Genomic DNA, 23,881 nt, shown 5'->3' with positions numbered 1-23,881 from the left:
GGAAAATGTGTCAGGTTTATGCCTATCTTCAGCATGATAACATCACTCATCCACATTAGTTATTCTTTTTCTTTTCAAATTACTTATAAGCCTTAGGTCAGCTTGAAAAAATTGATATTTTCATTTCATGCCTGATGATCATGCCTTAACTGGTGACAATCAAAGATGCAAATTAATTGCAAATTATGTGAAGGATAAATTAAAAACTATGAAATTTAAATTATTAATGCAGTAGTAATTCAGCTTTCAGATTTCTTCTGCAAACAATAAAAATGTCACCTATTTTATACTGCTCAATACAAACTAAATTTGATATTATTTTATAATATGTTTTTATTTATATCAGAGAGGAAGAGAGAGGGAGTGAGAGAGAAACATCAATGATATGAGAGAACCATTGATCAGCTGCCTCCTGCAAATCCCACAATAGGGATCAAGCCCACAACCTGGGCATGTGCCCTGACAGGGAATCGAACCACGACCTCCTGGTTCAACCACTGAGAAATACTGGCTGGGCTAAATTTGGTATTTTAAATAGAAACATGGACCATTAGATTTTATGATTTTCTTTCCTTCCTAACTTTTCAATTCCCTCTTACTTTCCCTTCCATTATCTCCTTTGTCTCTGTGCTTTGAACCCTACTCTTTTATGTCTGTTTAACTTTGGCCCTATGTCACTATGGATCTTATCAATTACACACTATTCTGCTTTAGTTTAAGATGTCATCCACACTATTTTGTATTTTATGTTATTTACATCAGTGTTTTCAAAGGACTGAATCAGTTCCATCATGACAAAAAAAAAGCTTGTTTTTCCAAGGGCATTTGCAGGTTTATTGGTATTGTGCTATTATTTCATTATACATACAAAAAAAGTTTAAGGATATATACCACTTCGGTAACATTATTGAGAGTAACAGCTGGGAATACTTCTACATCTACTATATAGATGACCACAGCAAAGAATGCAAGTAATCAAAAGCTAACTGCGCAAAAAAAAAACTTCATATGAAAAAGAAAGCCTAGTGACGTGGAAAAAGTATTCAGATTAGGACTAGGTTCTATTCATTATTCTTTGAATAAGGGGACAATCAAAGTTTCTGGACTAGTAAAGTTCTGCTTTACTTGCATTTGTTTTACATAACTTGACCTCATCCAGGTTTTCAGTGCTTAAATTAACAAAGTGTTTCTAAAATAAATTGTGAACATGTCTAACTAGTAAAATTGATTTAATTGGAGTATAAGACATTTTACCAACCTTTCGTTTTAGAAACAAAGATGGGTACAATTTCATCAACAAATAACAAATTAATAATGGAAATCATTTGATAAGATGTATTTTGAGTTTCTCAGATACCAATGTCGCAGAATTCTCAAAGAACATCTCTACAAATTCTAAATCTTGATTTTACCATGAGTTGTGTAAAATGTTTTTAAGTAGCATATGTAAATAACCCTAGTAATAGCTAAATTCAAGTGCACATATGTTTAGCAACATTATTTCAGGGGGAAAATTGTCACAAATGTTTACCTGGCAAGGTTGTTTCATTTTAATGGCTATGACATGGTATCTGTAACAGCAGAGTTCACAGGTCCAGGAACCCCTCTCACTGATCCACTTTAGCAGGCACAGCTGATGTGTATACCGAACTGACCCATCACATCGGCAGGGGTTCAACAGCTCCCCCTGAAAACAAAACAGCTCATGTGAATATTTATATTTGTGTCTCTATTTTAAAAATCTAACACTTGCTTTCTTTTCTTTCAAAGCCAGTTACCCAGAAGGATATCAGCATCAAACTGTATCCTAGAAAATGAAAGTAAATTTTTATACCTCTGATGAGAATGAAACTGAAGTCTTAAAACTATTTCAAAGATATTGCTTAGAGTTATGACATAAATGTTCTACCAACATACAAACTGTCTGCAAGATGTAGCTCCCAATACTCCTAGGGGAAAGCTGTACTATTAAATCTCTTTAATAACTTTTAAGTGGATGGTCAGATGCATTTCCTCTGCAGTTATTCTTAATCATTGCTAAAGAAGAAATGCATGGCATCCCAGAAAGCAGCTTGCAACAGCTTGATGCTTTTATTTTCTTCTAAAGGTAGCATCATAAATATTGACTTGGGGCACTATATTTCCCGAAAGCCTTCATATTCTTATGCAATTTCCTTACTTGTAAAAATATTAAACCTAATGTTTTCTCAGACCACACATTTTGTAAGAGTAATATATTATCCCGATGTATCCATGAGTACTAGCATGCACCTCTAATGGAGTTTATATTTTAGAATTGATTCTAATAAAATACAAAGTACGTAGTTGTCTAAATAGCCTCTCTTTCACAGGGCAAAAGTACATTCCGATTTCTCCTGTGTAAGTGTAACACGCTTGTCACATCATGAGATGAAGTCACCAAAATTTGCAAGAAGGAAAGGCGCTGCCCTTCTGGTTTTGACATGACTCGCCCCAGTTTGTATTCTAAGACAATCTGCCTCAGGATACATTTGTAGAAAAAGGACATAAGTTTGTTTCTACGTATAAACCAAAATCCATTTGGTAAATAAAAGATACTTACGGCAGTATCATCAAAACACCTGAGGAATGTGTAACTGCAAACCAGATAGGGAAAAAAAAGTGTAGGTCAAATGAAACCCTTTAGTCGTCACCGGGACATTTTCATCTGCCTGCACAGACATGGAAAGGCGAACACAGAGTACACACCTCTCAGTCCAGGGACCAGACCAGCCACGCAGCGGGGCCGCCGAGAAGCGAGCGCTGTCCGTGGTGCTGAAAGGTCGGCCGTCGCGAGAGAGACCAGACAGACCATCCTCACCCGAGCCCCGCCGTGGCTGCCCCGGGTCCCGCCGGGCCCTACCTGCTCAGCGCCCTGGAAGCAGATCTTGCAGATGGGCTGGTGGTGCTGGTGCTGGTGCCCGGCACGCTGATCGCCACCACCGCCGCAGCCGCTGCTGCTGCTGCGGCTGCTACACACCGAGCGCGTCTCAGGCTGGTCGCCGGCGCCCTGCCGCTCGCCCTCTCCGCCCGCGCCGGCCTCAGGCTCCCCAGGGCTGCCCTGCCCCGCCGCCGCTTCGGGGACCGCCGCCTCTGGAAGGCGCCTCGGACCTTCCCCGGAGTCGCCAGCCACCGACACCTCCTGGCCCGCGGGTGGCAGGGGCAGCGGCGGCGGCGGGGGCAGCTCATCCGCGCCCCTGCGCCGCGGGACCACCCCCGCCGGCGGCTCGTCGAGCTTCGCGGGGCGCTCGGGGGACGCAGGAGGCGCGGGCAGCGGCGGCGGGTAGCGCGAGGGAGCGGAGACTGATGTCGGTTCCCCGGGTGGTGGTGGCGGCGGCGGCGGCGGCGGCGGCGGCGGCGACGGAGGTGGCTCGGCGTACCCGCTCTCTGCCCCGCGGCACCAACTGCTGCCGTGGTCGCTCTCAAAGCTCATGGTGCCGCCGCCGCCCTCCCGGCAGCCCCGCTGGAGGGCCGGGCTGGGGCTGCAGCCGCAAGGAGAGCAGAGGGGGAGGGAAGAAGGAGGGAGGGATGGAGAGGGTGGGGGACAGGGACTGGGGCTCCAGGGGCGGGGGCGGGACGGGGAGGGGAAGCGGAGGGCCCGGCGGTGGCGGCAGAGGCTGCTGCTCCGTGGAGCCGCCGGCTCGGCTCTGACGGAGGCGGCGCGCGGAATTCGGCTGCGCGTGAGAGCCGCGGGGGCGGAGGGACCGGGGGCGGAGGGGGTGGAGCAGCGAGCCGAGGGGTGGACTGGCGAGAAGGTCTAAGGAGGGACCTAGCGTGGGGCTCCTCAGGAGGAGCGGAGGGGGCGTTCGGGACTGGGAGTGAGGTGCGGGGAGGACCCGCCTGAATTCGGGGGCGGGGGATCCCTGGGTCCCCTCCACCGACCCCGCCCCGGCGCTCACGTCGGTTCCGGGGCGGACTACCCCTCTCCAAACCTCGCGCCACTGCGGCTCTCGAGCCGGGAGGAGGGGGGTCGTAGGCCGCCGGTCCAGAAACCGTTACCGGGTGGGCGAGTGGGACGCGGCGGCGCTGGGCGGGGTGAAGCCGAGCTGGGGACTCGCGTGGGCGTGGAGACGCGGGAGGCGGGTACCCTGGGCGCGCCCGAACCCGCTGAGCCGGGGACGCGGGAAAAGGGCGCGTGGAACCGGGGGATGGTAACGGCCTCATCCCGTGGACTGCTCCCTGCCCTCCCAACCCTCTTCCTCAAGGGCATGCTCACTGTGCCACCAGAGTCCTAAAAGCAGAAGTCTCTGGAACCCGTGTCCTCCCTCTGTCCTCTTCCCCGCCCTCCCTGCTGCAGTGAGCATCCGGATTTATTTGTAAATATCTTGGTGACATTGTAAGTATCTTGGGTCATTCCCTGGAGTGGTTCCTCCTAGTGCCACGTCCTGTGGCGGGTGGTCACTGTTATCCTTGTTGTGTAAAAGACTCAAATGACACCTCCCCTCCCTTAAAGTGTCTGCAACCTGGGATCTCAGTTTTACTCACCCCAAAGCCAGTTTCTCTGCAAGTCCACTCCGCAAAACCCCTCTGGGACTCATCTTCCCCCAGAGCCAGAGTCCCCTCTGTTCTTTTCTGAAAATAAACTCCTTTACCCGCAGGGAAGTAGATGAAGCCCGTGCACATCCGCTAGTTTGCACATCGGTACAGTGTAAAATCACAAAGCATTGGATTTGTGTGCTGCAGTGTGTCTTATCAGTGTGACTCTCCAAATCAACGATGACTTTCACCAGTGAAACACTTTTAAGGTCTTGGCCACAACAGACTCGCATTGGACAGTCATTTTTGGCTGCATGGAACAGCTGAAGACCCAGAGAGGCAAAGTAACTTGTTCAAGGTCATAGGCCTATTAACAAAGAACTTTTGAGCTCCCTGACTGCAGATTTTCTGGCTCAAACATAATGATCCCGCCCCCCGCCCATCTTCTCTCCTGCTTCCTAAAAACAGTATTGCAGTACATGTGTTTGACGGCGCTGACTCCTGTTAACAGTTAGATGTTCTGAAATGGTCGAGATAAACTACCAGCTTAAATTAATAATTTTCCCATTATACATTTTGGCAGTAAAAAGTATATTTGGTTTTCTTTAAAAAAAAAAAAATGCCCCAGCTCTTTTGTCAGAAATTGGTTTGGTTGGAAAACAGAGAAAGAAAGTAGTAAAAAAGAAGTCCAGAATGCTGTCACAAATGGTCCCAGACGAAATAGTTGCCAGGAATGTCCTCTAACACTTAGCCCCCTCAGACTAGCTTATTTTTGGTAGCAAAGTGGCAGGCATCAAGCACATTTTAAAAATAATAATCCCTGAATGCCCTAGGAACTTATCACATTGAAGAAATGTGGTTGTAGATATGCTTTCATTTTCCATCATCACCTGTCAAAATGACATTGCACAAGTCTGTATATTGCCACAGTCTTACAATATCATAAGCCTTGATCTTAAGTTTGTGAGATTAAAGGTGTCTGAATTGGTTTTTCAAAAATCCCCTAAATAATTCAGTTTGTGATTAGTAAGCTTCTACCAGGTGTAACAAAGTACATTATTATTTGAAGGACAGCATAAAAGCTGTGAATTCTGGATAAACAATGCAGAATGACTCACCCAGCGAAGTCACATGGGTAAAGGAGGCAACAGCCACAGTGCTGGATGTGTCCTCTCAGTTGATTGTTTTAGAAAATTATCTCCAGTAAGAAAAATTAACTTTTCTTGATATGGTGAGTAACCACATACAAACATTATTCTTTGACCTCCAGACTTCATCACTCCCTGAAAAGAGAAATTTGTTTATGATCTTCCATTAACTCAGTGAGTCTTCCATGGATCAAGGAAAAACACCTTTGTAACTGACTTCATCCTCTGCTGTAAAAATAGAGAATGCGGGCACAGACCAGATGAACCACACTCACTTGTTGGCACCCAAGTGGAAAAATGATAAAACACTGACATAGGATGAAGAACAGGGCACCCACAGGCACTGGCAGCCATCCAACAACTGATGTGCATCCACCAACTAAAAAAAAAAACAAGGAGGGGCCCAGTGGATGTGGCTCAATTGGTTTAGCATCATCCCATGCACCAAGAGGTTGCTGGTTGGATTCCTGGTCAGGGCACACACCCAGGTTGTGGGCTCGATCCCCAGTAGGGGGCAGGAGGCAGCCAACTGATGTTTCTGTCTCATCCATGTTTCTATGGGGGGAGAGGCAATTCTAACAATTTGAGCAAATACTAGAAGGCACATCACTTGAACCTATATAAGTGAGCAGAAAGATATAAATAATACAACAATCCTTGAAAAAGTTTCCATTCCCATGTGTCCCTCCCTTCCTCCAACACACACACACACAGTAAAATGTACTCTTCACCAAAAGAAGTCTTTCAAACGTGGAGGTGTAAACCCTTTAAAAACCTAGATTTTCTTGAGTCAGATCCAAGGATAGGTGGAAGGAGGGAGGGGCCCAGGCAAGTATGTCCCAAAAAATTATTTAATGACATTACTAGATATCCATAGTATATTCTCTTTGAACTTCCCTAGTGACTACATCCTGTTGACGTCCCCTGGAGTCACTTCAGGGTTGTTAGAAAACAATCCAGGCTACCCTGGGTCAGATTGGTTTCAGAATGACCTCGGAGCTAAATTAGATATAATGACCTTGCTACATCCTCCACAAAGGGAGGGTTAGCTCTTTAGAATTGTTTTTCAATTCTATTAAGTTTAGCCCTTACAGATGCTCCATAATTGTTCACTTGGCACCTTTGCGGTGCATGAACTTGTCCTTGTGGCCACCGAGTACAATAGATAGAATTCTCAGTTGTTTTTCAAATAACTGAGAGGAAAGAAATTAAGAACTCTGTTACAGAGCAACAGATTAAGTTGTGTGGGTGGGAGGGTGTGATGTTTAAAGAGGATAGCAAAGCACAATCTGCATATTGTGAGCCCTCCATACAGAGTGAACTCAGTTGTCCAGCAGAACAGAAGCAGTGTTAACACATAACATAGTGCCATGTGCAGACAAGGCCACCATTTATGTCTCCTATTCTAACCTCTCCACTGAACTCAAGACTTACATGTCACACTATCTCCTTGACTGCTCTACTTAGATACCTATCAGTCATTGCAAACTGTTCCAGTCCAAAAGCAAACAACACCCCCAAGCTTGCTAGTTTCCCAATCTTCATTATGCCAGTAAACCAGGTGTTCATTTATCCAGTTGCTTGAACAAAAATCTGTGGGGTCATCCTAGACTTTAATTTTTCATATCTGTAGTCAGTGTATTAAAAAATTCTTCCGAAGTTCACTACTACTATTCAGCTTCACCCCCACCATCCCCGTTCAAACCACCATCATGGTGTCCCAGGATTATCAAAATAGACTCCTGTCAGCCTGCTTCTTACCCTTGAATCCATCTCCTACAGCAGCCAGGATGATGCTATTCAAATGTAAATCCAGTCAAGTCATTCCCCTCGCTCAGGACCCAGCAAGGGCTTCCCATCACATTCCATGCAACATCAAAAATCTTAGCATGTCCTACAAGTCTTCACTAACTCCTGAGGCCTCTCTGAAGACACCTCCGTACCTCCTCACCACCCTATCTCCCATCCCTGTTATTCCTTCCTGCCCTGGGCTGAACTTAAGTATTCCCCAAGTATACTCCCTTTTCACTCTTCTTCCATTAGTTATGGCTTGCTCCATCAATTCACTTAGATCTTTGCTCAGACAAACCTCCTGAAAAAGACTTTCCTTAACCTTGCTACTTGAATCAACTCCTCCACTTCAATTTTAACTCTAACCATTGCCCAGTTTTACTCTTTCATATTGCTTTACTATTAACATTATACATTTTTATAGTGTGTATTTTGTTCCTTTTCAAATCTAACATCTTTACTAGAACACTGGCTTCATCAAATATTGTGGGGTTTTTTTTCACTCAGCTGTTGCCAGTACTTAGAACAGTGCCTGGTCATACTAGTGCTCAGCCAGTACTTATTGAACAAATATATGAATGATTCAGGTGATCAAGCTGGTAATTATTAATCGGCCTCTGTGTTTAAGGCATGGCGCAGCTGGTTAAACTGTAGTTTCCAGGTGGGAATGCAATCTGTAAGACAAAGATGCAGTCATAACATTTTGGTGTGCTCCATGTCAGCAGTTGCCAACCAGTGGTCAGACCACTGGTGGTTCATGAGGTCCAAAAGGTTGGCGACCGCTGCTCCATGTGATACAAAATATATTTTTGCTGCTTAAACAAATTAACTAAAACTATTATGTTCTCTTAGTAATTTGTAGTTGTTACCTAACTAGTCATTTGCTACCCTATACAAGTAAAGTCAAAGTTTTGGGTGACTCAATCTCACATTCAAAAAAGACAGCAGACATCTGAAAATGCAACAAAGATGTCAGAAATTTGAAAATGTATGTACTGGCATTAAGGGAACATGAAGGAATATAGATGGGTGGTTTCCATATCTGATGAATCTCTTTGATCATCCATCATGTTCTTCATTTCATTTTATACTCCATTGCATTCTGCATTTGTCATTTCAACCCGCAAGTTTGGTATAATTCTTTCCTTCGCTCTTTTTCTTTGCCTCTTGCATCTCTTCATAGTTGCCTTCCCCTAATGAAGGTTTCCAAATATAACCTAGCTGACCAGTCCCCTCTCTACCCTTACTAAGTGCCTTAATCCTTGCCAACTTCCCTTGAACTGAAATTTTTCCAAGAATCTGGTATCTTCTCTGAAAGCTCACGGATATTTAAACTGCATATAAATACCATCAAAGCTATGAGATAATTAGTTTCCAAATTTCTACCAAAAATGCTTCCCTCAATCTCCTCCAAAATACTTTGAGAACTTCAAACCAATAAATATTTTAAGAGCATGTCTGAGTTAGAAAGAATCATTACATTTTTAAAAATTACAAAAAGATACCCAAGCATTATTTTCTCCCTTGGTCTTTCTGCCTTGGATCTTGAAGATGTTTAAAGGCCTTTTACCTGACATGTTAAAGGCATAGAAATATGTTGAATTACTGTACCCACTGGATGTCCTTAACCTGACTTACATCTGGAATGCAACTGAGTCAGCATGACATGACAGGGCTACGCAAGCTTTAACAGTGGTTCTCAACCGTCTGGCCCTCTAAATACAGTTCCTCATGTTGTGTGACCCAACCATAAAATTATTTTCGTTGCTACTTCATAACTGTAATGTTGCTACTGTTATGAATCATAATGTAAATATCTGATATGCAGGATGGTCTTAGGCAACCCCTGTGAAAGGGTCGTTCGAGTGCCAAAGGGGTCGCGACCCACAGGTTGAGAACTGCTGCTTTAGAAGGATCTCAAATACAGCTGGCTGATTCCCCTTAGCTGAAAATCGTCTATTTTTCTACCAAACTCAAACATGAAATGTGATTTTTGTAACCTTCATCATAGTAGCCTTGCATTGTGGTCAGATATGCACTTACCTGGTTTCCGACCACCTGCCCCTTGTGCTAGATTATAAAGTACTTAGAGCCTATCTGCTTAATTAACCTTTTCTCTGAAGCATATACTATGGTGGCTGACATTAGTAATAGCTCAATAAATGTGGATTACATAAGTAAATATTAACTAAAATTTTCATTCAAAAGAACTATTATGTACTTTTAAAAATTTATTTTAAAGATAAAAAACCTGTGCTGCTAGAAGTGTCTAAGATAATCAATGTAGCTTCTCCCATAAAAAAGAAAGGTTATTTTTAAATATATTTTTATTGATTTCAAAGAGAGAGAGAGAAATATCAATGATGAGAGCGAATCATTGATTGGCTGCCTCCTGCACACCCCACACTGGGGATCGAGGCCACACCTGGGGTATGTGCCCTGACCAGCTATGGAACCAGGGAATCGAACCCTGACCTCCTGGTTCACAAGTCTATGCTCAACCACTGGGCCTGGGCCACACCAGCCAGGCTTAATCATTCAGGTGTTTAAGACTTTATAGTCAGAGGGAACGGGAACAAGGAAGTTATACTCGGCAAAAAATCAGGCTGGTTGTTACAAGGTTATTTTTCTTCAGGGCAGTGTTTTCCATCCGCGTGTCATGGCAGGCACACTGGGATGTGGCAAGAATTTTTAAAACATGAAATATCTGCCTAATCTGCCTATCTAGTCAGGGGCACTGACCTCTTTTCCCTTAGACCAGAGGTTCTTAACCTTCCTAATGCCGCGACCCTTTAATACAGTGCCTCATGCCCTAACCGGCTTGGCTCAGTGGATAGAGCATTGGCCTGCGGACTGAAGGGTCCCAGGTTCAATTCCGGCCAAGGGCACATGCCTGGGTTGCAGGCTCCATCCCCAGTAGGGGGTGTGCAGGAGGCAGCCAATCAATGATCCTCTCTCATCATTGATGTTTCTATCTCTCTTTCTCCCTTCCTCTCTGAAATCAATAAAGAAATATATTTTTAAAAAAATAAAAAAAAATACAGTGCCTCATGTTGTGGTGACCCCCAATTTCATTGTTACAAATTGAACATAATTAAAGCATAGTGATTAATCACAAAAACAATATGTAATTATATATGTGTTTTCCGATGGTCTTAGGCGACCCCTGTGAAAGGGTCGTTTCACCCCCAAATGGGTCGCGACCCACAGGTTGAGAACCGCTGCCTTAGACTGTCAAATAAAAAAAATCACAACAGCCAACACAATAATAGCTGTCTGTATCAAAATTATACCTATTTTGACTTTCGCCCAGTGGCCTTGGTTTCCACCCCGGCGGTTTGGGGGGACAGGGATCAGGGAAGGGGGGAGGGGGGGGCTGCCTTGGCCAGGAGGTGTGGCCTGAGCTGCTGCTGAGTTTCCTAGCGAAGCGGGGAGCCTTCTCCCTGGCTGGGCTGTCGCCTGGGTCTCCAAGGACGGAGTTGGCTGAGCTGGACGCTGATGTCTTCTCTCTCAGTCTCATGCTCTGACTAATCTTTTCCAGGTGTCTGACTTCAGCCCGTTGGGGTCCTCAGCGAAGACCGCGGCCATGCTGGTGACGATGGCATCCTCTTCGGGCTCCCCGAACATCCTGGGGTCCCCTGAGGTTCTGTGCCGCCTGCTCCAGCTGCTTTCCACCTGCCTGGCCTTCTCGCTGGTAGCCAGCGTGGACGCATATGTAGGGTTCTCGGGTGACTGGTGCATGTTCGCCTGGTGCTTCTGCTTCGCCGTGACCATCATCATCATCATCGTGGTGGAACTAGGCGGGCTCCAGGCTCGCTTCCCGCTCTTCTGGCGCAACTTCCCCATCATCTACGCCTACTACGCCACCCTCTTCTGCTTCTCGGCCTCCATCATCTACCCCACCACCTACGTCCAGTTCTTGGGTCACGGCCGCACCAGGGGCCACGCCATCGCCGCCACCGTTTTCTCCTGCATCGCGTGTGTGGCTTATGCCACCGAGGTGGCCTCGACCCGGGCCCAGCCCGGTAAGATCACAGGCTACATGGCCACCGCGCCAGGCCTGCTCAAGGTGGTGGAGACCGTCGTGGCCGGCATCATCTTCGCCTTCATCAGCGACCCCTACCTGTACAAGTACAAGCCGGCGCTGGAGTGGTGCGTGGCCGTCTACGCCATCTGCTTCATCCTGGCCGCCGTGGCCATCCTGATGAACCTGTTCAACTTCACCAACGCGCTGCCCATCCCCTTCCCCAGCTTCCTGTCCGGCCTGGCCCTGCTCTCCGTCCTCTTCTACGCCTCGGCCATGGTCCTCTGGCCTCTCTACCAGTTCCACGAGAGGTATGGCGGCTTCCCCGAGCGCAGGAGGGATTCCGTCTGCAGTACCGGCCACGTTCACTACGTGTGCGCCTGGGACCGCCGCCTGGCCGTGGCCATTCTGACGGCCACCAACCTGCTGGCCTACGTGGCTGACCTGGTGTACTCGGCCCACCCGGTCTCTGTCTGAGGCTGTCCCGGAGCTCCCGGTGCCCTCTTCTCTGCGAGGGTGTCTCTACCGGGTTCTGATCTCCTCCAATGTCCTCCGCCTGGGGCTCCTCTCCCATTTCTGTCCCCTGCTCTCCCCCGTCCCCTACTCTCTGTCCCCATCCCTTCCTGCATCTTTGGCTGCCCACACCCTGTGTTGCCTTTCTCTCCTCACTCTCTCTCTCCTTTCCTCCCTAGTGGGTTCTTTCCTGGTGATCCTCCCTGTTTGCTTTCTTGCCTGCCTTGTTTCCTGTACCAATTCTTCCCACTTCCCTTCTTCCGCTTTCCTTGGGAGCCCTGGGACTTCTTGGTCACCCCCCACTCCACCCCAACTCCAAAGGTGCTGAGCTCCACACCCCATACCCCACACCCCACATAGCAGCTGGTCAGACCCTGAGGGGCCTCATTGCCAAAGCCTGTGCCCACGCTGGCTGTGCCCTTAATAGGTGCGTATATGTGTGTGTGTGTGTGTGTGTGTGTGTGTGTGTGTGTGTGTTCTGGGGATGGGAGGGTAGCTAGGGAGGGGGACCCTTTTCTTATAGTGGAAGGGGGTGTATAATAAAGCCTCCCCTTCAAGTAAAAATAAAAATAAAATAAAAGAAAGAAAAAGGAAAATTATACCTATTTTTTGTCAGATAAGAAAAAAATATTATATATATATTATTGGTGTGCTTTATTTAGAATTTTAGTAATTAGTTTATGTGTGCCATGAGATGAAAAAGGTTGAAAATTGCTGCTTTAGGGGAGTGCAGGGTCCTATCTGTCAGATGACCTAACTAGTGCAAATTGGGTGATACCTGATTCACTGGTTTAAGATTCTATTTCTAGGAGAGAAAGTGTAATTAAGCAACTCCACTTTGGGCTTGCTGTCTTGCTTTTAACAGAGGTAAACTTGAATTTAATCTACATTTCTGCTCCTTCATAGCAGGCAAAGCTAGAATACTGGAGTAGGATTGGAGGTGTTACATGTCTGGCCTTTTTTTGATTGATAGCATGAAGCATCATAGCCAAGCTTCTTCAAAATTGTTTTTGATGCCACTGGCAGAAAGAAAATAACAGGAGTGAGTGGGGCATTTTGTTGAGTAAGTGTGATATTTCCTAGGCTCTTATCTGTGTACTGTCTGAAAACAATACCCTGCTGCAAACGGCCTGTTCACTTGTTTCAGAAAATAATTTGTGGATAATTTATGATTGATTGAACATGGTAACACAAGCCCAAAACTCACCCTAGCTCGGTGGTTCTCAACAGGGAGCAACTTGGACCACTCCCACTCCCACTCCCCATCCCACCCCTATTCCCCCATTCCTGGGGGGCACTTGTCCATGTCTGAAGACATTTTTTGTTGTCACACAAGTGGGTGGTGCTTTTGGAATGGAGTTGGGTACAGGCCAGGGATGCTGCTGAAGATCCTATGATATATAGAGCAGCTCCCCACAACAAAAAATCATCTGGCCCAAAACTTCAATAGTGCCAAGATAGAGAACACCCACGCTAAGTAATAGCAAAACTCTTTCCAAGATCTGAGTATAAAAGAAATAGTTGGAATTTTAAAAGCAACACTGAAAAGGAAATCATTAACTACATTAAGAAGGATATTCTATTAAAAAAGGTTTTCGGCAGAAAAAAAAAAGATTAAATATTAATGTAAGGTTTTTTTTTAAAATCTTAAGAGAAACAATTAGGGGTAAAAAGATAGCATACCAAGCCTAATTGTGAGGCAGGATAGTAAGAAGCTAGGAAAACTCCTTGGCAAATGGACCGGGGAGACTGAGACAGATGACTGATTCAAACTGGCCCGATCCAGCACCCTGACTCACCTGCCTCCTTCTCCCTTGCAAGACCTCTCCTTCAAGCATTAAGACAATGAGGTTCTGATCAGCATCAAATCAGCTGGAGGCCCAGGAAAGCAGCAAAACCAGATGAGGTGATGAAGCAATGCCATGGCTGACCTCAGGACAAGCACAATGAACAATGACCCCCTACTCCAGCACCAATCAATCAGTAGAGACCACACCCCTGAGAGGACACACCAGGAAAGCTGATGAATATTCTATTGAGATCCTCTCCTGAGACTCCACTATAATTACTGCCTTTAGGAAAAAGGTAAAAATCCTTAAGGCAAAGGACCTAGTTCTCTCTCTCTCTCTCTCTCTCTCTCTCTCTCTCTCTCTCTCTCTCTCTCTCACACACACACACACACACACACACACATCTGTACCTTCCCCTCTCCCCCCACCCCCTTTTTTCTTAAGGCACATATCTTTGCTTTCTTTCTCCAAGGACCCTTCTTTTGCCTTGGTAACTTATTTCCTGAGTCCACCCAGCCAGCTGGCTCACTTCTTCTGTCTCTGTGACTTTCTTTCTAAAGGGCCAAAGCAGCCATGCTTAGTCTCACTACTATTGTATAATCTTGCCTCTTCTATTTTAGCCCTTCCTTTGTTTGCCCTGTCCCCCAGCTTTAATAAATGTACTCTCAAAATCACCTGGGCTCATATTGTGAAAACTTTCCTGCACAAAGTCAAGAACCCAGAGCCTGCATCGCTGCCAACAATTGAACAGGCTATGCATAATGCAAGAACATATGCTCAGAATAAAAAGCTAATTTAAAATAGATTAAAAGTAATATATGTGCAAGAGGTAACTCATAACAGTGGAGAGATTTACCTCCTTTCAGCTTATTTTTTATCTTTTTCAGTGCTCAGTGAACAGACTTTCCCCTGATTTTAAAAGATATTTTGGTTTTAAGATGACCTTTATGGAAGCCAAATTTTACACCTGAAAAATTATAAACTCCCAGTAATTTAGATTTTAAAATTTCTAAAATAAATATATATATATATTCAATTTATTTATATATATATTTATGCTGAAATCCATTTACTAAATAACAAGAAATATTTGATGACAGTAATGAGAATGATACCCACGGGTAGTAGTGATAAGAAAAAATTTGTATAGGAAAATGTTAATCCTAATAAAGTGGGTTTTAAAACCAAAAACACACACAAGAAATCCCCAGTTGTCAAAGAGATCATGTTCGTAACTCTTAAACAGACAAAAAGAAAATATTTAATATGACATTGATTGAATTTTTTTCAAATTTTATCATTTGCAAATAAAAAGAAGCAGAATATGGCACCCCAAAATTGCCTCTTCGCATAAGAATTATATTGAACTGATTATTTTTCAGTAACAGCAGATACAGGAAAAGCTCTAAAAACCAAGAAGTTACTTTTAATAAAAGGAGATTTGCATTTTTTTTATTTCTTTTTTATTGTTGACAGTATTACAGATATCCCCCATTTTCATCCCCTTCCCCCAAGCCAGGACATTTACATTTGTAAGGAAAATCTCTGTTTGTAGGGTGTCTACAGCTCTATATCAGGAACAGAAGGGTGACTCTAAACCTCTAGAAACTCTTATCAATGGAGAAGGTAATGAGCTCAATCTGCATAATAACCATATACTTGTTTACTGTGCTTTTTCTGGTCACCTCTCATAGCTGCCCTTCCTCCAAAATCTTTCTTTTGTCTTTAGCTGAAGATGTCATTTAAGGTGCTGGGCTTGGCCATTTAGAGGAGTTACCCACATATACTAGTACAGGAGGTATACATACATGTTATTACCAGTAAACTTCTGTTTGCTTTTCTTCCATTAATCTTTTTTATTACAGGGGAGTCTTAGCCAAGAACTTAGAAGGGTAGAGGGGAAATTCTTTTTTCCCCTCCTACTTACATGCTATTTGTTGAAATTTCGAAAAATAGTGAAAACGAAAGAGATATTTTGCCACCCAGGAATAACAAACATGCATTTACAGCCAAGAAGCTTCTCTCTCCATAGCAGAAGGCCCCTCCTAGGAGGGGGGCATTGGTGAGAGGAGGAAAGAGCCACTGTCATTGCTGGAATAATCATGCAGCAGAGGCTGAGTCAGAGAGGTGTCTCTGCTAGGAAGGGAGCCATGTGCTGTGCAAGGGCTTCCTTTTTTATTTTGTTTTTGTTTGCTCCTCTCTGATGGGCCAGAAGATTTGGAGATCCCTTCCCTAACCCCATGCTCTCCACCTGGACAGTACCAACTGACTAGGTATGGACTCCAGTGAAGACAAAGAGGAAGAAAACTTAAAATGGGTTAGATGGATTTCAATCAGGGATACAGGGGTGAGAACCAGAGGAGAGAGAGTAACCAATGCCTGTAGGAGGGGATTTAAAGACCAAGAATTCCATTTACATAATAAGTCCTCTCCACCAGCTAGTCTTTAGGAATGCACACTGAGAAAGATTTTCTTTAGCTAATTAACTAAACCCTCTAGTCTTCCCAAACATTATGGTTCCACTAAGGGAATTCTACTCCACTGACAAGAGTATTTTTATCATTTTCTCATATCCTTCTAAAATACATATATTAACTATGAGATGGCATACATTACATGCATGTACCGTTTATTTGTTCTCTCATAGGACATTTAGGTTATTGCCCCTTTTTATCTGTTTGTGTGTGTGTGTGTGTGTGTGTGTGTGTGGTTTTTTTGTTTTGTTTTGTTTTGTTTTTATGGGAAAAGGGCAGGGCCAGGGTTATTATCAATAATCAACACTAATAAGAGAGAAAAATGGTAATTGGCGTACGGCGATACCCTTTTCATTGGCTAATCAGGGCTATATGCAAATTAACTGCCAACTAAGATTGGCAGTTAACTGTCAACAAGATGGAGGTTAATTTGCATATGTAGGCACAATGCAGGGAGGCGAAAGGGAAAGCAGGAAGAAGCCCCCTGCCACTGACAGTGATCGGAAACCCAGGGCGGAGCTAAGAGCTGGGGGGCAGGGCAAAGGTGGCCCTGGGGCCACCTTTGCCCTTCCCCCCAGCCATGATCGGAGAATCAGGTGCCTTTTCCACCCTGGCCAGTGATAGCAGGAAGTAGGGGTGGAGCCAGCGATGGGAGCTGGGCACGGTCGAAGCTGGCAGTCCCAGGAGCTAGGGGCCCCTTGCCTGGGCCTAAAGCGAAGCCCACGATCGCGGGGCCGCTGCAGCTGTGGGTCCCCGCTGCCCGGGCTGGACACCTCAGCCAGAGGCATTCTGCAGGGGCAGGGGCGGAGCCCGCGCAATCGCGGCACCCCCCGCTGCCACTGCAGGTCCCCGCTGCCCGGGCCGGACGCCTAGGCCAGAGGCGTCCGGCCTGGGCAAGGGGCCGATCCTGCGATTAGAGGGTGATGGGGGTCAATGCCTGAGGGCTCCCAGTATGTGAGAGGAGGCAGGCTGGGCTGAGGGACACTCCCCCCCTCCCCCGCGACACACCCAGTGCACGAATTTCGTGCACCGGGCCCCTAGTATCTGTATAAGCATCCATACAGAAATTTTTCTTTGCATTTTTCTGATCATTTCCTTTAAAGTAGTATCTATGGGCCAAGAAGTAGGAAATAGAAGACGTAACTGCATTAATGATAAACAAAAAACAAAAACAAGAACACACAAATTTCAAACCAAACTGCAGTCACTCTTTTAAAACACAAAAATAAACAAGAGTTCTCATTTTCAGGTGCTGCATTTATAATTGCTAATTGCCTTTACAATGTCATGACTGCTGTCCTGACTGCCTTTGCTCTTGACACATTTTCTTGGGACATGACCAGTTCCATGTCCTTTGTGTTCACATCTGTTTCATTAACTTCCCCTCTTCACTCTCCACTTAATCAGAAGTCTGTCTTTTTCTCGCATGTTTCAGGTAGCTTCACCTTGAACTTTGAATTTCTCAGCAGCTGCTAGCTGTGCTTGCTGAGACAGGTTCTTGATCGTGGCGTTCCCCCAAACCACGTAATTATCTAAAGCTGGGTGGAGAGACTGGCTTTCCATGTTTGTAGATATGAGATCTCCAAGTCCCTCATGATGGCCTTGGGAACCTGGACCCTAAGGAAACTTTCATCTTCAGTCCAGGGCCTATTTCTGGAACTTTCACATTATACCAGCAGCCTGGGAATCGATTCCAGAGGCAGCTTCTCTCTGAGATGGAGCTGGAGACCAAACAGCTCTTCCTCAGCCCTTGCCCTGTGGTCTCTGGCAGGCCACCACAGCGAGTGCTTTTTCCCCATCCTGCTCATTTTTTGGACCTCAAGTTACACTGTAGTAAGGTTGTAATTTCTCAGCTCTGTTAGCATTTATTATACATTGATTACCAACTGCTTTGTATGTTCCAGAATCTTCTCTGTTTTATTATGCCATTGGCATTCCCATTGGCTTTTCAATATCTTATGGATTTACTTAAGGTATTTCTTATTTTATTTTAATAGGATTTGAGAAGGGAAAGTGATTACTATGTTCTCTATGCCTCTCCGGACCATAATTCAAACGCTCTTTATAGAGTAAGATTGCTTGTGTTCAAAATTAGCCTTCATCACTTTCCAACTGTATGACCTGGACAAATTACTGTGCCTCAGTTTCCTCATTTGTAAAATGTAGATGACAATACATAGTGTTTTCATACAGAGTCCATGTATAGGACACTCCCTAAATGCTAGCAGTTATTGTTATTTTGTCTATCATATCTAATCCAATAAAAGAGAAACATGCAAATTTGCCATACCTTCACTACGCCCCCAAGCCACACCCACCAGCCAATCAGAGTGACTATATGCAAATTAACCCAACCAAGATGGCGGCCGGCAGCCACAGAGCTGGAGCAAGCAGGAGGCTTGGTTGCCCCAGAGATGGAGGAAGCCAAACTTCCTGCCTGCCCTGGCCACTAAAGGCACCAAAGTTTCAATTATAGAAGATAAATAAATCCCAGATACCTGCTTCCAGCTAGCCTCCACTGGGAGCTTGGGTGGCTGGGGGCCGTGGCCAGCCTGCAAACAGCCATCAGCTCCTCACCCAGGCTGGCCAGGCACCCCAGGGGACCCCCACCCTGAAGGGGCTGTGGCCAGCCTGCAAGCAGTCATCAGCCCCTCACCCAGGCTGTCCAGGCACCCCAGCGGGGACTCCCACCCTGAAGGGGCTGTGGCCAACCTGCAAACAGCCATCAGCCCCTCACCCACGCTGGCCATACCCTCAAGAGGTGAGGGTCCCCGCTGGGGGGCTTGGCAGCCTGCAAACAGCCATCAGCTACTCACCCAGACTGGCCAGGCCCCCCAGCAGGACCCCCCACCCTGAAGGGGGTGTGGCCAGTCTGAAAATGGCCCTCAGCCCCTCACCCAGGCTGGCCAGGCACCCCAGTGGAACCCTCACCCTGATCCAGGACACCCTTCAGGACAAACCAGCCAGCCCCCACCCATGCACCAGGCATATAATAAAAGGGTAATATGCAAATTGACCCTAACAGCAGAATGACTGGGAATGACTGGTCACTATGACACACACTGACCACCAGGGGGCAGACTCTCAGTGCAGGAGCTGCCCCTGGTGATCAGTGCGCTCCCACAGGGGGAGCTCTGCTCAGCCACAAGCCAGACTGACGGCTGCCAGCACAGCAGTGATGGCGGGAGCCTCTCCCGCCTCCTCAGCAGCGCTAAGGATGTCCGACTGCAGCTTAGGCCTGCTCTCCGCTGGCAAGTGGACATCCCCCGAGGGCTCCTGGGCTTCCAGATGGATATCTGACTGCCAGCTTAGGCCCGATCCCTCAGGGAGTGGGCCTAAGCCAGCAGGTGGACATCCCCTGAGGGGTCCCAGACTGCAAGAGGGCACAGGCCAGGCTGAGGGACCCCCCCCCCCCGAGTGCACAAATTTTTGTGCACCGGGCCTCTAGTATATTATAAAGGTTGTCTTTTACTTGTAATGATGCATATTTATGTGTATAGATATAGGAGTTTGTGTATGTATCTCTGTGCTTTTCTATAATAAAGGCTAGCACTTAGAGCAGTGATGGCGAACCTATGACACACGTGTCAGAGGTGACATGCGAACTCATTTTTTTGGTAGATTTTTCTTTGTTAAATGACATTTAAATATATAAAATAAATATCAAAAATATAAGTCTTTGTTTTACTATGGTTGCAATTATCAAAAAATTTCTATATGTGACACGGCACCAGAGTTAAGTTAGGGTTTTTCAAAATGCTGACACGCCAAGCTCAAAAGGTTCACCATCACTGACTTAGAGGATGCTTATCATGTACCTTTTTACCTATATTATCCTCTAGTTCCAAAGAAGAAATCCCAATGGATGTTAGAAAATATTTTGAACTAATAGTGAAAATACAACATAGTAAAACTTATGGGGTGCTTTTTCCATTATGTTTCTTAATTAGCTATCACTGGTGTCTTAAAAATGGTTTAGTTTTGGTTTATTTATTTTGAATCTAGTTTCAATACTGAACAAAGCTTCAGGCAGAGGGTTCATGAGCCATTGCTTTATTAGGGATCACCATTCCCAGGAGTAGGAAAGAGGACAAGGGGAGTGAGGCTGGGGCGACGGGAGAGTCATGTGAGTGTTCCCTCCTGAGATGGCTGTTGCAAGGGGCTTACTCATCTGAGGAGCCCATCCTCAGGACTGTGTGAACTGCTCCACCTATGCATGGTCTTTCAGGGGAAGGGAGGGCCAGGAAGGGGCCATACTTTCTTTACCAGCTTCCATCGTCTTTTTCTCTGAGATTTTGGACTCTCATTTCCTCCCCAGCCTTGGCAGAAATGTAACCCAATAAGCTTGCTTCTCTCCAGGAGCTAGGCCCCTTGAGTCCAAGATGCTTCAGCAAGGCTCTGACACCTTTACTCAGAACCTTTCTTTCAATGTATCCTGCTTTTCTGGTTGTTCTCACTGAGGCATTGATTGGCCTGCTAAAAGCCAAACCTTTGATGTCGGAAGTGAAAGTTCACTCATATGTGTGATGTGTGATTGTTTTTTCATTGCTCTTTTTTCCTAAATAATCAATAGTTTTTGTCTTAGTTGACCTAACAATCAGTAAAAGGTATATTGTGGTTGTTTTTTTTTAATTATTGGCTTTCTATTACTCTAACAAAGTCTCTAAAACGTAGTAGGCCAAAACAATAACATAATTACCTCACCCTTTCAGAGAGTCAGGAGGCGAGGTGTGGCTCAGCTGTGTACCTCTAGCTCGGGACCTGTCTCAGGCAGCAATCAACCGGGAAATGATCTGCCTCCAAGATCACGCAGAGGGCTGTTGGAGGATTCCATTTTTCTACAGGATGCTGAACTGAGGGCCTCAGTTCCTCCATGACTATTGGCGTCAAGTATCTTCCATTCCTTGACAGGTGGGCAGCTCAACCAGGCAGCTTGCCTCATCAAATGAGCAGGTGGAAAGAGCCAGAGGGAGTCTAGCAACAGAGAACTCAGTCTTTTGTAACCTACTCACGGAAGTGATATTCCATCACTTTTATTGTATTCTGGTTGTTAGAAGCAAGTCGCCAGGTCCCGCTGTAGGCTTTGCCTACATTTAAGCATCTCCCAGTGTATTTGGAAAAGTCTATCTGACCCTACAGAATGTGGCAGACACCACACGTTCACTGCCTTCCTAGCAGCTGGGTTACAGGTACATATAAAGTGTATACTTATCCACTGAGATGTACCGCTGCTGACTTTGAACGAGAAGTCACTAAGGGAAGAAGCAGGTGGCCATAGCTGGGCACCTGCTGCCAAGTACCAGACACAGCAGTGAGGTGGATGCATTGCAGATGCAGCAGCCTATACTCCTGCAGTCCACAATGCAATACCTTTGCCTGATTATCCGCACACTTCTGGGTTCCCTGGACTCCAAGCCCGATGCTGCGACCTTCTTGGAGATTGTGAGCTAACCCCTATTTTTAACTAAATTTTTTCTGGTTAAATTAGCCAAAATTGTTTTCTTTAGCTGGCAGTGAAGAAATCTGAATGCTATAATGTCTTCATTATCCTGTTAATTACATTCCATTTAGTGTCTTCGCCAAGATCAGCATCTTTTCATTTCTGCTCTTCATCCTCCATTTCCTTTTTGCTCAGCTTCTTCGTATTTTTATATTTTCCCTGTGTATCTTAAGGTATTTGTGTGTCTCTTTCACCTAATAATTTGTTTTTTTGCAGTATCAATTGGGTTTCCAATGACAATTTGACTTCAGCAATTTTATCTTTACACTGTTTTCAATCGCATACAGTTATTTCTACCTACCTATCAGCTATCCGGGCATCCCTGAGCCCAGTCAGGTTAACACATAAAATTAACCATCATATCTCCTTAACTTCATTTTCACTGAGCAAGTTGTTTTGTCTTCAACCAAAAGCCACTCTATCTCTACTCTGGATCCATATCCCCTCCTGGCTCTGGGAGCCAGAGTGCTTTTTTTTTGCTTTTTTCTGAAACCTATCCCTCTCTCTCTCTCTCTCCTATCCCCCCCCCCTTAAAATAATAACCTGAAGACTTTCCCACTGATAAAGTGAGGATCCTTTCACAAATTTCGCTGCCTTCTGGACACATCTCAAACATCCCATGTTTAGGACCAAACTCATAGTCAGCCTGTTTAAACATGTCCCTCCTGAGCTCTCCATCTGGGGGAATACCTCTACTCTCACTGAAACATCTGGCAGAGCCTCCGTACCCCATCAATTAGTAGGTGCTAAGTACTCCGCCTCCCCTAGTTTAGCCCACATTTATCTATACTGACTCTGCCTTAGCTCAGGCACTCTTCATTTCTCCCCAGGACTACTGCAGAGACCTTCTAATTAACCCCCATCTCCAACTTTGCCCTCCCACCTAACCATTCTCCACTCCACTGCCAAATTCATCTTTCCAATATAAACATTTACTCATCTTAGGGACATGATCAAAATCCCCCTGGAGAATAAAGTCCAAGTTCCTCAAACTGGCACTCGGGGCTTCCAGGTCTGGTCCCCGCTCACCTTTCCAGCTCACTTCTTGCCACACTGGCCCCTGTACATTGGCACACTAAATATATTTGCAGACCTCCAAATACACCATTCTCTCTCCTGCCTGTGATTCGTCAATGTGATATTTTGCTCTATTTTTTTCTTCTTTCTGTCATGTGCTCTTACCACATTGCCCCTTTCTTAGTTTCCTAATTCTGCTCAATCTTGAAAAACTCAGCCCAGTTGTCAACATTTTGGATAGTCTTTCCCAATGGAGAACAGAGTAGGCTCATCCTACCTTGTGACTCAGAATACTCCGAATTTTCCCAGAACCCTTAGAACAGTGTATTGTGGCTTTCTGTAGTCTTGTCTCTTCCTGCTTCCCCCTGCAACCTTATCTTCACCTCCTTGAAAGCAGGGACTTTATCTCTGATGTCTGTATTTGTAGCTGTATGCATAGTGCCAGGCTTATATTAGGTGTTCAATGAATGTCTTAAGTAAATAACCCCATTGCTCTTTCTATGAGAGCCATCTGCATACATTCTTTGTCTCTTTTGCTGGCCAAACACTTTTAGAATAGAAACTCTCATTTCCACTGCCTTCTACCATGCTGTTTACTTTTTTTTTAATGATTCTTTTGAAATTTTTAAAAATAATTTTTTATTTATTTCAGAGAGGAAGGGAGAGGGAGAGAGATATAAAAACATCAATGGTGAGAGAGAATCATTGATTGGCTGCCTCCTGCATGCACCCTTCTGTGACCTCCTGGTTCCTAAGTGGACTCAGCCACTGAGTCACACCAGCTGGGCTGTTCACATTTTAGGCACACAATAAGTGTTGATTTAAATTACCATTAGTGTTTCATATGTTCAGATTAACCCAAATGGTGCTCATCAAAAACAAGATGTTCATTTTTACAATGCTGACCAACATGATGCCATGATATTTAAACAGATGGTTAGTTTCGACTTTATAATTATATGGAATATATTCTTTCAGACAATAAATTGCTGTAGAACCTTTGGCATTCATTCTATATTTAATCATTTGCATTGATTCTACTAGGATTTTGTACTAAGGTCCTTTCTAACTTTAATCAGGACCCCCAAGGAGGATAATTCTCTATAGCCAGAGTGTCCAATCTACCACAA

The 23,881-nt window shown here is 45.2% G+C and overlaps 2 protein-coding genes across 2 annotated transcripts in view; one reads left to right on the top strand and one right to left on the bottom strand.

The window, feature by feature from the left end:
- MARCHF11 (membrane associated ring-CH-type finger 11) overlaps nt 1-3,599 on the bottom strand; it is an 86,306-nt gene extending 82,707 nt beyond the window's left edge. The window contains exons 1-2 of the mRNA XM_059691878.1: nt 2,882-3,599; nt 1,532-1,687 (exon numbers count right to left, since the gene is read on the bottom strand). Of these exons, the coding sequence (XP_059547861.1) occupies nt 1,532-1,687; nt 2,882-3,451 (726 nt within the window). The 5' untranslated portion in view covers nt 3,452-3,599. The remainder of the gene's footprint in view (nt 1-1,531; nt 1,688-2,881) is intronic.
- A 7,420-nt stretch (nt 3,600-11,019) lies between these two features.
- LOC132233869 (myeloid-associated differentiation marker-like) lies at nt 11,020-12,339 on the top strand. Its single transcript, XM_059695094.1, has one exon. It carries the CDS (start codon nt 11,020-11,022, stop codon nt 11,932-11,934), a length of 915 nt encoding a protein of 304 aa, XP_059551077.1. The 3' UTR covers nt 11,935-12,339.
- The last annotated feature ends 11,542 nt before the right edge of the window (nt 12,340-23,881 follow it).

Source organism: Myotis daubentonii, chromosome 4, assembly GCF_963259705.1.
Source record: "Myotis daubentonii chromosome 4, mMyoDau2.1, whole genome shotgun sequence".
Lineage (NCBI taxonomy): Eukaryota > Metazoa > Chordata > Mammalia > Chiroptera > Vespertilionidae > Myotis > Myotis daubentonii.
Note: the sequence above shows the minus strand (reverse complement) of the source record. Positions and strands in the feature narration are given on the sequence as shown.